General features: G+C 51.1%; 1 protein-coding gene across 6 annotated transcripts; it reads left to right on the forward strand.

Annotated features, from left to right (window-relative positions):
• Positions 1-4,329: 4,329 nt before the first annotated feature.
• On the forward strand, positions 4,330-13,926 carry SLC35C2 (solute carrier family 35 member C2). Of its 6 annotated transcripts, none has more exons than XM_043495908.1 (9): positions 4,330-4,396; positions 5,393-5,543; positions 9,593-9,656; positions 9,896-9,968; positions 10,189-10,357; positions 10,614-10,697; positions 11,823-11,998; positions 12,752-12,881; positions 13,086-13,926. In XM_043495908.1, exons 2-9 carry the CDS (start codon positions 5,414-5,416, stop codon positions 13,202-13,204), a joined length of 945 nt encoding a protein of 314 aa, XP_043351843.1. In that variant the 5' UTR covers positions 4,330-4,396; positions 5,393-5,413; the 3' UTR covers positions 13,205-13,926. The 6 variants fall into 6 exon arrangements, with proteins under 6 accessions (XP_043351843.1, XP_038225614.1, XP_038225612.1 ...); XM_038369684.2 differs by lacking the exon at positions 4,330-4,396 and adding an exon at positions 4,581-5,026; XM_038369683.2 differs by lacking the exon at positions 4,330-4,396 and adding an exon at positions 4,602-5,092.
• The last annotated feature ends 473 nt before the right edge of the window (positions 13,927-14,399 follow it).

Here is a 14,399-nt window from a genome sequence, read left to right on the forward strand (position 1 = left end):
GTAGTTCCATCTGTTTCCCACCTTTTGTTTACAAATTGCTTATCCCACTTCCTAAGTGCTTGGGCCCAAGCAACATCAGATCAGTGGGTCTTAAGCATGGTGGAACTGAGAGTTGCCCTCCAGTTTATTTTTACCCTTCCTTGCCACCCCTCTTCCCTCTTCAGGGACCATGCTCATGAGACCATTGTTGAGCAGGAAGTCTAGTCGCTATTTCAGGCCGTGGCCATAGAGGAAGTCCCATTGGTCCTCAGAGGAAAGGCTTCTATTCTTCTACTTCCTTATCCCCAAAGCAAAAGGGGGTCTCGGGCATATTTTAGATTTGAGACAGTTGGTTTGACTCAGATACCTGAAGAAAATAAAATTCCACATGGTTATTCTTGCTTTGATTAGTTTTCTTTTGTGCATTCTGTACTTGGTGTCTGTGCACCCAGCGCATGGCCTTCAAACTTTTTCCCTCAGTGGTATCCGTTGAGCGGCTTGAGTTCCCCCTGCTGCTGTGCACCACTTCATGCAGGTATAAAGGGCAGAGCAGCCCCTAGTCATGCTCATTTCCTTCTTACTAACCATGACAGTCATTGGAACTCTGTTCTATGCCAGAACAGTTGTTCTCTCAACCTTTGTGAACATAGTGTATACATATAGTTAGCATAGTTCTTAGTGGTGTTAGGAGAGTTCATAAGTTTTAGTTCTGTTGAGGGGGAAAAAAAAAAGGTTTTCAAACTTGTTTTGAACATTGCCCATTCCCATTTGGGTTTTTTCTCTTCATGGTACCAATGTATGTTCCGGTCACTGGATTTCAAGTCATGTGCTTCTTGCTTCAGGCCTGTGCCAGTGAGTGACTCACACAATAGCTGTTGAAATGCTTGGGAAAGGCACACGTGAATGACAGGTGCCAAATTTGCAGGGAGTTCAAGCCTAGGACGAAGGATAGGGAGGCTATGCTGAAATTCCTGCTGATGGAGGTAATGCTCAGGTTCAGAGCTGATCCAGTCTGACTCGGTGGCAAGTCCTGCAACTTCAATGAAAAGCGCATCCCTGTAAAGCTAAGATAGATGCTTCAGCCCCCCGACCTGGGGCTCAGGCTTCAGACAAGGCTCACAAGTGAAAAACAGACTTAAGTATCACAGTAAAATGTAGGTTTCATAGTAGCAGCCGTGTTAGTCTGTATTCGCAAAAAGAAAAGGAGTACTTGTGGCACCTTAGAGACAAATTTATTAGAGCATAAGCTTTCGTGAGCTACAGCTCACTTCATCGGAAGTAAGCTGTAGCTCACGAAAGCTTATGCTCTAATAAATTTGTTAGTCTCTAAGGAGCCACAAGTACTCCTCTTCTTTTTAGTAAAATGTAGGTACAAGATTTATTTTATAATTGGTAAAAATGAAAAAGTAAGCCACTTTCAGTAATGGTGCCAATTTCAGTGCTGTGACACTTTTGTATTTTTATGTCTGATGTTGTAAGCAAGTAGGTTTTAATTGAGGTGAAACTTGGGGTATGCAAGATAAATCAGATTCCTGAAAGGGATACAATAGTCTGGAAAAGTTGAAAAGCACAATACTAGAGCACAGACAACTTCAGTAGCTTTGGTGTACAAGTCCTGATTGTAGACATTTGTAAAGCAGCAACTTTGTCATGAGTCCACTCTTTTGCCTCTCATTATGCCATTTCCTGTCAGTCGAGGGATGATGTCAGTTTCAGACAGGTTGTCTGACAATCACTGCTCAGGTAGACTCTGAGCCAACCTCCATGTTTGTGAGTCACCTACAGGGCATGGACATGTGGAAGCAGTCAAAGAAGAAAAAGAAAGTTACCTGTTTGTTCCTGTAACTGTTGTTCTTCAAGATGTTGCACATGTCTATTCCACAACCTGCCCTCCTTTCCCTCTCTAGCCGAGTCTGTCCAGTACAAAGGAACTGGTGCGGGTTACCAGGGGCAGCTCTGCCCTCTTATACCAGTACGCAGTGGCATGTGGTGACAGAGGGCGTTCAAACTGCCCTGGTGGGTACTGCTGAGGGAAAATGTTGTCCGACAATTTTGCACAAGACCTGCACATACCTATAGGTGAATGGGCCTGTGCAACACAGCTCGAAGAACAGTTACAGAAAGGTAGGTAACCATTTTTTCTAATTAAGAACTTTACCAGCCAGAAACACAAAGTTTCATGGAAGACAGATCTGGAAAGGAGCCATCAGCTCAACCTGTCCAACCCAGCAGTCAACACGTTCCCTATTTCCCTCTACCTTGTAAAACATCCCCCTTGCTGCACTAACTACTCTGCAATAGCTGCAGTGTCAGCACAAGGGCTAGGGATGGGTTCTCCTGGTGTGCTCTGCTGGGTAGGAAGGACAGGATTGCTAGTTTTTCCTGTTAAAGTCAAACTTGTACCTACAGCCCGCTTGGGGGAGAGTGGTACTGTACAGCTTGCTGAGGAGAAAGGGGGGCTATATGGTACCGCACGATTTGGGGGGGTGGGAGGCTGTATGTTACCACCCACTGAGATGGAAGGGGAGGCAGGCTGTACGGTACGGCCTGCTGAAGGGAAAGGGGGGCCTGTACAGCACTGCCCGAGGATGGGAAGGGGGTCTGTATGATACCACCCGCTGAGGGGAAAGGGGATGGGGCCTATAAGGTACCGCTTGCTGAGGGGGAGAGGGGCTGTATGGTACCACCTGCTGACTGGGGCACTGTATGGTATCTACTGCCCACTGAGGGGGAAGGGGGAGCTGAATGGTACCGCTTGCTAACAGGAGGCGGCTGTAAGGTACTGCTCACTGAGTGGAAAGGAGAGGGGAGCTGTACAGTAATGCCTGCTAAGGAGAACTGGGAGGGGGCCTGTATAGTAAGGCTCACTGAGAGGGAGGCAGTACCACCTGCTATGGGGAAAGGGAGAGGCTATACCTACCGCTCACTGGACAGGGAGAAAGGGAGGTGAGCTGTAGGGTACTGCCCGCTGCAGAAGGGGAAGGAGAGGCGGACTGTACCGTATCGCCTGCTCGGGGTGGGGGGGCAAGGCAGGCAGGCTGTATGGTACCGCTGAAGAAGAGGGGGCCATACGGTACCACCCGCTGAGAGGGGAGGCTGTACAGTACTACCTGCTGGGAGGAGGGTGTATGGTACCACTCACTGAGGGGAAAGGAAAGGTGGCTGTAGAATGCCACCCACTGGGGAGGGAGGTGGGGGAGTAGTATGATAGCACCCATTGAGGGGGAGTGGGAGGCAGGCTGAATGATACCGCCCACAGGAGAAGGGAAGTTGGGGCTGTATGGTACTGCCCCGTGAGAGGGAGGGCTGTATAGTACCGCTTGCTGAGAATAAAGGAGGTGGGACTGATGGTACCACTCACTGAGGGGAAAGGGGAGGCAGGCTCTACGGTACTGCCTGATGGGGTTTAGGGGGCTATACAGTACTGCTTGCTGAGGGGGAGGCTTGTATGCTACCACTTGCTGGGGGTTGGGGTTGTATGGTATTGCTCACTGGGGGTGGGGATGGCTGTACAGTACTGTTTGCTGAGGGGAAGAACAGGGAGGCTGTATGGTACCACCCGCTAAGGGTGAAGGGGAAGGCTGTACCTATCACCCACGGGGGAGGAGATCTGTAGGGTAACTGCCCACTAGGGAGGGGAAGGGGAGGTAGGCTATACGGGGTACTGCCTGATGGGGGGGGCTTTATGGTACAGCTGCTGGGAGAGGGCTGTACAGTTCCACCTGCTAAGGGGAAAGGAGAGGGGGGGCTGTACTGTACTGCCTGCTGAGAGGGAAGGGGACGTGGGGCTGTACGGTACCACCCGCAGAGGGGGTGAGGGGGTTGTATGGTACTGCTCGCTGTGGGGAAGGGGTGTACAGTAGCGCTTGCTGAGGGGGAATGAGAGGAGGCGCTGTACCTACCGCCTGCTGGGAAGAGGGAAGGGGTGGTAGGGTGTAGGCTACTGCCCGATGAGGGGGAGGGTTATACTGTGCCGCCTGCTGAGCGGAACACCGGGCTGTACCGTACCACTCCCTGAGTGGAAAGCCGAGGGGAGCTGTTCGGTAATGCCCGCTGGGGGAACTGGGAGGGGGGAGTCCACACAGCTCGCTGAGAGGGGGGCCTGAACAGGGAGCGGGGTGGGGAGGGCGCTGGGCGGTACCACCTGCTGTGGGGAAAGAGGGAGGCTCTACCTACCGCTCGCTGGACAAGGAGACAGGGAGGCGAGCTGTAGCGTACAGCCCGCTGGGGAGGCGGGCTCTACGGTACCGCCCGCTGAGCGGAGAAGGGGGGCTGTACGGTACTGCCCACAGAGGGAAAGGAGAGGGGGTCTGTTCAGTACCGCTCACTGAGGGGGAGGTTGTATGGTACCACCTGCTACGGGGGACTGGTGGAGCTGTACCTACCACCTGCTGGGGAAGGAGAGGCGAGCTGTGCGGTACCGCCCGCTGGGGGGGGCTGCTAAGGGGGGGCTGTACCCACCGCCCGCTGGGAGGGGGACGGGGGGGCTGTACGTGCTCGGTACAGCCCGCTGGGGGGAAGCAGACGGGAGCGTCGGGCACCACGGGCTGCGCGCAGAGTACGGCCAGCGGAGGGGGGGGCCGGGGAGCCCCCCAGAGGCTCGGGGAGCCCCAGGCGCCGCTCACACGCCGAGGCTGGTTCCGTGACGCTCCGCGCGGGGACGCGTCAGGAGGGGCTGGGCGGGCCGGCTCTTTGCCCCGCGCCGGGCCCATTTCCGCCCGGGGCGCGGGCGGAGGTGGAGTCCCAGCGGCCCAAGCTCCCCAGGGTGAGGCCTGGGCTCCGGGTCGCTGCCTCGGACCGCGCCCCTCACCGCTGCCTCTGCGGGGGGCTGGGCCGCAGGGCGGACTTTGGCCTGGGCTGTAGCGTGCACGGTCCCGCTCGGGTGCGTGGCCGCCCCGGGGCCTGTGTCCGAGCGCCGCGCTGTGCCATGGGCAGGCGGCCGCCAGGCGTGGCCTTGCTGGGGAAGGCGGCGCTAACGCTGGGGCTGGTGCTGCTCTATTACTGCTTCTCCATTGGCATCACCTTCTACAACAAGTGGCTGATGAAGGTAACTCGGGGCTGGGCAGCGCCCTCGCCTCGCCGCACCGCCCAGGGAGGGTGCCCAGCAACCGAGGTGGGGGCGCTGCTGGGGCACAGTTGATTTAGGTGGGGGTGCAAAGAGCCTGTTGGTGATGGGTGTATGAGGAGCATGGGAAGGCCCATGCAGGGTGGGTGGCAACGGGTGCTGGGTGACTTGGTGGGAGGTGACAGGGTAGTTAGCAGTGCCTTGGGTGTCTTGTGACAGGATCTGTGTGTGTGTGTGTCTGCCTCCACTCCATGCATCCGATGAAGTGAGCTGTAGCTCATGAAAGCTTATGCTCAGATAAATTTGTTAGTCTCTAAGGTGCCACAAGTTCTCCTTTTCTTTTTGCAGAGTTTCCATTTCCCTCTTTTTATGACCCTGCTGCACCTCCTGGTTATTTTCCTGCTCTCCGCTCTGACCAGGGCCCTGATGCATTGCTGCACCAAGAGGTCCCGTGTGGTGCTGACTTGGGCTGACTATCTCAGAAGGGTGGCTCCAACAGGTACAGTATGTTCAGCCACAGAATGGAGGGCATTGCCCACGGATTGGGGAGAGGAGAGAGCCCTCTACTTTTCTTCCCAACACAAAATCTTTTTTAATTTACAGATAAAATTGGTGAAGTAACTAAAATAACAAATGGTATTTTACTAGTGAGCCTCAGCTTCTGGCATGGTACCTGGGTGCTGTGGCAGAAGAGTGTGGCTATCCATTCTGGAATGGCTTCATTTAAATTTAAATTTTAAAATGTAGGGTTTTATGCTTTAACTATGTAGATGACTAGTACAATCCATACAGTATCCTTTATATTCATCTTGACGATAAATATGCTTTTGGTTTTTGATGTTACGGACTTTTGAATTGAAAAGCTGAGTCATAAAAACTGCCAGGGAATCCTGGTGGGTGTGGTAGCTTGGTAGGAGACATTTAGGGCTGTTGGCACCTGATAAGATGTGAGAAGCAGCTTGGGATGTGGGATAAGCACCTTCACTGAATGGCTTCTGCTATAATGACCAGGAATTAAATAGTTCATGCAGCTGATATTTAATTTATCACAATTAGGTTTTGGAGCTAATATCTGTTGTAATTAAAGTGCCAGTTCACACCTATTAGAATAATTATTTCTGGATATCTGCAGTAAGTTTACAGTCAGGCCTTGTTTTCAAGACTTTCCTATAGCTGTGAGGGCTATATTGAATTATTTCATGAAAATTGAAATGCTGGAGCATGATTCAGCCTCACCTCAGTCCCTGGAAAAATCATGGAGCAGGTCCTCAAGGAGTCAATTCTGAAGCATGCAGAGGAGAGGAAAGTGATCAAGAACAGTCAGCATGGATTCACCAAGGGCAAGTCATACCTGACTAATCTAATTGCCTTCTATGACAAGATAACTGGCTCTATGGATGAGGGGAAAGCAGTGGACATGTTGTTCCTTGACTTTAGCAAAGCTTTTGACATGGTCTCCCACAGTATTCTTGCCAGCAAGTTAAAGAAGTATGGTCTGGATGAAAGGACTATAAGGTGGATAGAAAGCTGGCTAGATTGTCTGGCTCAACGGGTAGTGATCAATGGCTCCATGTCTAGTTGGCAGCTGGTATCAAGCAGAGTATCCCAAGGGTCAGTCCTGGAGCCGGTTTTATCAATATCTTCATTAATGATCTGGAGGATGGTGTGGATTGCACCCTCAGCAAGTTTGCAGATGACACTAAACTGGGAGGAGTGGTAGTTATGCTGGAGGGTAGGGATAGGATACAGAGGATCCTAGACAAATTGGAGGATTGGCCAAAAGAAATCTGATGAGGTTCAACAAGGACAAGTGCAGAGTCCTGCACTTCGGATGGAAGAATCCCATGCACCGCTACAGACTAGGGACCGAATGGCTAGGCAGCAGTTCTGCAGAAAAGGACCTAGGGGTTACAGTGGACGAGAAGCTGGATATGAGTCAACAGTGTGCCCTTGTTGCCAAGAAGGCCAATGGCATTTTGGGATGTATAAGTAGGGGCATTGCCAGCAGATCGAGGGACGTGATCGTTCCCCTTTATTCGACATTGGTGAGGCCTCATCTGGAGTACTGTGTGCAGTTTTGGGCCCCACACTACAAGAAGGATGTGGAAAAATTGGAAAACGTCCAGCAGAGGGCAACAAAAATGATTAGGGGACTGGAACACATGATTTATGATGAGAGGCTGAGGGAATTGGGATTGTTTAGTCTGTGGAAGAGAAGAATGAGGGGGGATTTGATAGCTGCTTTCAACTACCTGAAAGGGGGGGTCCAAAGAGGATGGATCTAGACTGTTCTCCGTGGTAGCAGATGACAGAACGAGTAATGGTCTCAAGTTGCAGTGGGAGAGGTTTAGGTTGGATATTAGGAAAAACTTTTTCACAAGGATGGTGGTGAAACACTGGAATGCATTACCTGGGGAGGTGGTGGAATCTCCTTCCTTAAGAGTTTTTAAAGTCAGGCTTGACAAAGCCCAGGCTGGGATGATTTAGTTGGGGATTGGCCCTGCTTTGAACAGGGGGTTGGACTAAATGACCTCCTGAGGTCCCTTCCAACCCTGATATTCTATGATTCAGTAGGAAGGAATAGATTCTGTGGCTGCAGAATGGATAGGACCCTGGATATATCCTTCAAACATATACTGTGACAAAGCTCTGTCCTTGCCTACGTGGGTCCCGCGTTTCCTGGCGGATTTCGCTAGCCTCAGAAGCTCACTGTGACCCTCCACGTAACCCTTCTTTCTCTAGAGACAAGGGTCACAGTCTACTGAGCCATTTTCATCATAAGCCAGCGAGGGAGGTGAAGAGACGTTATTCTTCCTTGCACAGTCTCTGTTGTCTCCCAATCTCAGTGATTAAACAGGGGGCAAAGGTGCAGGGGCGGGAGGGGGAAGAGCCTGGGCTCCAGCCCAGGGACCCTAATAGTATCAGCTATCGTAGCTGACCTTTTAGAAACATGACATGTACAATTCCCTGGGCTACTTCCCCTACAGCAGCCCTCAGTTCCTCAAGCTCCACTTCACCCTTACTTCAGGGCCTCCTTCCTTGTGCCTGATATGGTGTGTACTACTCAGCCTCTCCAACAGCACAACTTCCTCCCACAGCTCCTGACATGCACACCCACCTGACTAACTGGGAGGCTTTTAACTAGTTTCAGCCAGCCCCTGATTGGCTTCAGGTGTCCCAATCAACCTAGCATTCTCCCTGCCTTCTGGAAAGTTCTTAATTGGTCCCAGGTGTCTTAATTGACCTGGAGCAGCTTCCATTTCACTTAACCTGGTCCCAGGGATTTGTTTAGCCTGGAGCTAATATATCTATCTTCCACTACTTTTCTATAGCCATCTGGCCTTACCCCATCACAGTACCTACAGCATTAACATTAAAAAGACTTGAAGTGACCAGTTAAGACAATTTACAGCAGTATTCTGTAATGCTGACTGTTTGTGTATTTCATTAACCATGATACAGAGATGTAGAAATTCACTTAATTAGCTTTATCTTTCATCTCCGTTTCATACTTGCCATCTGTAATAGAAACAATTAGTGTACATAGTCCAAGTTATGGCTATGTTTGTATTGAAGGACTTGCATATTAATATACAAACTGTAGAGTCATAAACTATTTGTGGAAATTATTTTTCTGGGTCACTCCCAGTCCTTTAATTTAATATGAGTGAAGTATTTACACTAGTTATTTCAACATGTTTTAGTCAAGAGGTTTTTTTGGGTGGGAATTTTTATTTATTTATTTATCTATTTATGGCCATCGTGATGCACAAATTCGTAATACTTAGGCTCAGCTGCTGCAATTTTCGCTATATAGAAGTAAAGGCATATGCCCTGATAAATGTCCAGCTAGTTCAGAACACAGCACCTTTCCTACTCAGCTGCACAGGTTTCTGGCAACACAGGTTTGATCTTTTCTGCACTGGCTCTCCTCTGAACAGAGAGTCTGGTCCATGGTCACTGTTGTGACTTGCAGAACCCTGCAGGAAACCTGCCCTGGTTCCTTGAGAGACCGTCTCCCTCCTTATGTGACCACATTCTCCCTCTTTCCTGTGTTCCACAGAAGCAATACAATTGTTGGCCACAGAGGGAGGCTCATGGATGGGTCACAGGACCTTCACAGGAATCATATCTAGATGAGAGACTATCCTGCCAAATGAAATCAGACTGAGCACTACATTGGTGCATTCAGAGCTAAACACAGAATCCTCCCTTCACTCCAGCTTCCATGTAGTAGCCCCTCACTCTCATCCTGCTAAATTCTGAAAAGGTTTAAAAAATGCAGACCCTCAATGCTCCTAAACACAGGGAATGGAGAGATCATTGTTAGAACTCTTACTCATGGGAAGCACTCGGATATTAAAGTGATGGGCCCTAATCAAAGAATAGGCTTGAGAGAAAAATACAAGGACCATTAATGTTTTCATCAGGTTGACCTAGGAGACTCTGTCTAGGCACATTGAGTTGTCTGGGGCAGCAGGGCATGCTTGGCAACAAATTCTGATTTGGTGAAAGGACATTAATGCCAGGGGATTCTTGTTTCTTTAGCATTGTCGACTGCCTTGGACATTGGGTTGAGCAATTGGAGCTTCCTGTACATCACAGTATCCCTGTAAGTAGCAGCCCCATATCCACCCTGGGAGACACGAATAGTGGGTTTGGTGAGTGCTCTTGGAGAGCCAGGCAGCGGGTCCAGGCCTGAGCACCAGGCCTTATAGGGGCGATCTTCAGGTTCCAGACCTGTGGAGATGGATATTGGTTTGGGGCTGGGTGGTCTGGCTTCCCAAGGTGTTGTGTTGGAAAGTGCCATATGATGCTGGAGAATGATTGATTGTGTTTTGGCCTTTACAGCTACACAATGACAAAATCCTCTGCTATCCTCTTCATCCTGCTCTTCTCCCTGATCTTCAAACTGGAGGAGCTGGTAAGGGCTCTAGAGTTATGAGCCCCTTGGGGAGGCAGCTGGTCAGGGCCCAAGGTGTGGGGATGGTGTAGGTGAGGGCCTGGATCCTGAGATGGGGGAGGGAGGAAGGGGACCATGAGGGGAAGCAGCTGCCTGATTAATGGGTCTGGAAGAGAAGAGCAACTTGTCCTTATGCAGCCTTGGAAGTCTCCATGGTGATGTTATGTTTGTTCTCACTCAGAGGATGGTGCTGGTACTGGTGGTTCTGCTCATTGCTGGGGGGCTCTTCATGTTCACGTACGAGTCCACACAGTTCAACATGGAGGGGTTTGCGCTGGTGCTGGGTGCCTCCTTCCTTGGGGGCATTCGCTGGACTCTCACCCAGATGCTCATGCAGAAGGCCGAGTTGGGTACGTTGGGAGGCAGGGCATGGAGGGGTAGTAGCATCCCTCGTGCAAGGGGAGGGAATGGGGAGGTGGAAACCCCTGGGGCAGGGGAGGAAATGGGGAGGTGGGGTGTGGCAGCCCCGAGGGTGGGAGGCAGAAGCTATCATTGGGACATGGGATAGGATGTTTGCCCTAGGAACAGAGCCAGTAAAGGCTTCTTTATGGGCTGCCTCTTCACCCAATTTTTGCTGACAGGTCTGCCCCAACTCTACTCCCATAGGGCTTCAGAATCCTATTGACACCATGTTCCACCTGCAGCCTCTTATGTTCCTGGGGCTCTTCCCTCTCTTTGCTGTGTTTGAGGGTGAGTTGGCTGGTGACAGGAGGGGCTCTTTCTGGGTGCTGCTGGGGGATCACTAGGCAGTTTGCTGCAATGGAGATGAACTGTATAGACAAGGGAACAACTTCCTGAATTTTCAAAGTAAGTAGATGTTAAAGTTTCAGGTTTAGCTGCATTACTGATCCCCTTCTTGGTCTTCATTGAGGGCACCCACTTTAGGTTTAGGGCTTCTCAGGTGGAGACCCATGCTGCTCTCCCAACAGACAGAGGGTTTGCGCTTGCAGTTCCTCTGCATCTCACTAAGCCAGTTGCCAGCCAGCCTTCACAAAACAAAATACATTTTATTCTTAGGGCAAAAGTATTAGAGAAAAAACACACACAAAAATAAACCTAACCTGCATGCATTCTAAAAGCTTACCAGCGGTCACCCCCCAGCTCCAGCATAGGCCTGTCAAAGGTGTCATTCTTTCACACCTCTTGGCTGGGTTTGCTCTCCTGGTTGCCAGTTCATGTCAGGTTTCATGTCAAGAACCAGAACCTCCTAGGGACAGTTCAGCGCTTTCTTTGTATGGTTTGGGCCTTCGATCTCTGGCCTCCTGTAACAAATTGTCACAGTTCAATGGCCCTCTCCTCAGGGGAAAGCTTCCAAACACTGGGTTTTTTGCATCACCACTGTTGGGGAATTTGCATTAGTCACCCCTTAGTGGTTCTAGCTTCTTGAGGAAACCCATCCACAGTAAACCAGGAACACACAAATATAGATCACCGGGATTGATACAAATTATTATGAATACTCTGCAGCTCATACTGTCTGGCCCATCTCAATATAATGGCGTTTTGAGGTTTTCCTTTAGTAAGCATAATATACAAGAGGGTCCCCAAAGATGCTGCATGTGGTTGCAATATGTGTCATAGTAGGGACCTGCAGGCCCAGGAACCTGAGGGGCTAAGGCAACCCCTGTGCTGGTGAAGTGTTGAGTACTGGGTCAGCACCCCTCCTGGTGTGGGGGTACAAGTGACAGCACCTCTCCTGGTATAGGGCAGAGAAGTACAGAGGATGGCAGTCACTTTCCTACTGGTCAGTAGGGAAAGTGCTCCATTATCCCCGTGTCAGTCTTTCCTTCCCTGCTCCCCTTCTCTTGATTTCAGGGTTGCCCCTATCTACGTCGGAGAAGTTGTTCCGTTTCCATGAGGCAGGGCTGTTGCTCAGTGTGGTGGGGAAGCTCTCCTTAGGAGGGTTTCTTGCTTTCGGCCTGGGCTTCTCTGAGTTCCTCTTGGTCTCCAGAACCTCCAGCCTCACTCTCTCCATTGCTGGCATTTTTAAGGTATGGAGCTATGATTTATGTGGTAGTGCAGGTTTGCCCAGACTGGACCAGTCCAGACAGCTCCAGAGCAGTGTAACCTACTCAAAGGTCCTAGGAAACAGATCTCTTTTGACACCTCACCAGCACTGCGGCTGCCACTCCCTGCCTCCCTATCCCTGCAGTTCTAACTGCTTCAACTGAACTGGACTCCTGCAATGCCCCCTGCCCACCCCCCAGAGGGATCCTACAGCAGCCTCCATCAGTGAAGGGCAGAGGCCAAAGGCTTTCCTGCCAGAAGGTATCAGTGAGGTCCAGAGGTTGGTGGGGTTCAGGTTGTGTATGAAGAGCAAAAGACCCACAGTTACATTAGTGGGGATAAACGCTCCTGCTTTAGGGCATGGGGCTAGCCTTCATTAATGGGGTTTGGTTGACTCCCCTGGCACAGGCAGTCCCAGGCTCCCTTCTGTACAGTTTCCTGCCCCTTCCTTGGAGACTGAACACAATGGCCCATGCTCTGATCTGGTAGACGCTGTATTCCTTTGTGTCCTGGCCTTGCAGGTGGGGGCAGGTGCAGCCCCCAGAGCACTGGTGTCCTTTCTCATCTTTCTGGGATCTATTTTTTAAAACCCTTCCATGTGGTCAATGTTGACACTCTGAGGAGGGAGCACAGGCAGGGCTGTTAGAGCATCTTGTACACAGTTCAGCCGCTCCTCCTCACTCTTTGGCTTCACCCATATCCTGCCCTACCATCTGTCATGTTCTCTCTGTTTCAAGGAAATCTGCACCTTGCTGCTGGCCACTCACTTGCTGGGAGACCACCTGAACCTCCTGAACTGGGTGGGCTTTGCTGTCTGCCTATCGGGAATCTCCCTGCACATCACTCTCAAAGCATTCAGTTCGAAAGGTAATGTTGGTGAAGCCCCTGGTCTCTGCAGGAGTCCTTTCCTGCCTACGGCATGCCCCTCCCTGCCTGCACTAGTGCATCCATGATGAGCCCAGGCTGGGCCTGAGGCCTCTGTAGAGAGGGGCGGGACTAAGGCCTCTGCTGTGTGCATTTCAGTGGGAAAACACTACCGGTTTAGTCACTAAACAGGCTGTCTGTGTCTAGGTGAAAAGGAGTCAAAGCTACACAAAGGGAACAGCTCCAGCCCTGACCTGGAGCTGCTGCTGTGGCGCAGTGAGGCTGAAGAGGAGGAGGAGGAAGTTGGAACCGAGCTACGGCACTAATTTGGCCCTGAGCACAGCGCCCCTGCTGCATCTGATCATCAGACACGACTGACAGTTGAGCAGCAAACAGGTCCAAGAATCTTGGGCTGCCAGCTCCTTGAGGTCGGGCACATGAAAGGAGATGGAGCTGGAGCTAGTGAGGGACCTGCTGCTCAGCACCCACAGCCCGGATCCATGGAGCCCGTTTGCGTGAAACAGGCAGCACTATACTCTTCCCCTTAAAAGGGGTTTGAAGAGAAACCCCTCGGCTGTAGTGTGGGGGATGGGGCGGGGAAACTCAGACTGTAGAGCGAGGGGAGCCCACAGGCTGCCGGTCAAGGAGATGAGGATCAAGGCTCACTATGGACTCTTTCTCCAACTTGTTCTGGTGTTGGCTCCAAAGAGAGAAGGCAGAAGAGCCCCTTTGGGGCTCTTTCCCCACAGCTTTGTCACTGAAAGCCCTTACGTTCTCTGAAGATGATGGTGATATAGAAAATCTGGGACTTGCCTCCATGGGGCAGCCATTGTACCCAGTACCCTGTCCAGTCCCAGCACACAATGTGAAGACAGGATACTCCCTACTTGTTATTGGGGACCAATCCAGGCAGGATAATCAGGGAAAGATGTGCACTGCTGGCCCCGTGGGGCTCTGCAGGGCATTAAGGGCCAGGGCATCCAGGCAGCAAATTTCTTTATTGAAAAGAGTTCTGATTTTTCATAGAAATAAATGACTGGCCAGCTTCCTCCTCTGCATGCAGCTGAATGTGTGTGCACCTTTTACAGAAAAGCAGAGGCAACTCCCACTCCCTCCATCCACGCCGTTACCTCTATCCCGGCACCATCCTGTGAGATGTTCATACTGCCACTTGCCCAGAGAGTCTCCCTGGCCTGGCACACAACGTGATTTTGGCTGCAGTAGGCAGGTGTCAGTGTAGAGTGCTGAATGGCACTGGTCTGCAGCCTCCTTTCCTCTCTAGGAAGTAATACAGAGAACTGCAAGGTGTCTCACCTTTGCACTGGGTCCTCCCCAGCATGCCTGAAGAGCAAGCTGTGCTCTCTGCTCCCTGCTGACTTCCACCAGTAGGAGGTAGAAGAGGACTATCTCCTAGGAGCCCATGTACGAAGGAGGAGGCAAAGGTTTTAGTGTCATGGGTTCTTGCAGGAGTTTTCACTCTGTAACTGCCCTTAGTTTCAGACAATAACTCCTTCTGCCAGG

The sequence above is a fragment of the Dermochelys coriacea genome, chromosome 13, assembly GCF_009764565.3.
Source record: "Dermochelys coriacea isolate rDerCor1 chromosome 13, rDerCor1.pri.v4, whole genome shotgun sequence".
NCBI lineage: Eukaryota > Metazoa > Chordata > Testudines > Dermochelyidae > Dermochelys > Dermochelys coriacea.

Bases quoted from the DNA above. Each gene is read 5' to 3' on its own strand.
- SLC35C2 (XM_038369683.2), top strand. From the start codon at position 4,907: ATGGGCAGGCGGCCGCCAGGCGTGGCCTTGCTGGGGAAGGCGGCGCTA. The intron at 5,544-9,592 runs GTACAGTATGTT...TTGTTTCTTTAG, and splicing joins CAGAAGGGTGGCTCCAACAG to CATTGTCGACTGCCTTGGAC. The intron at 9,969-10,188 runs GTAAGGGCTCTA...GTTCTCACTCAG, and splicing joins TCTTCAAACTGGAGGAGCTG to AGGATGGTGCTGGTACTGGT.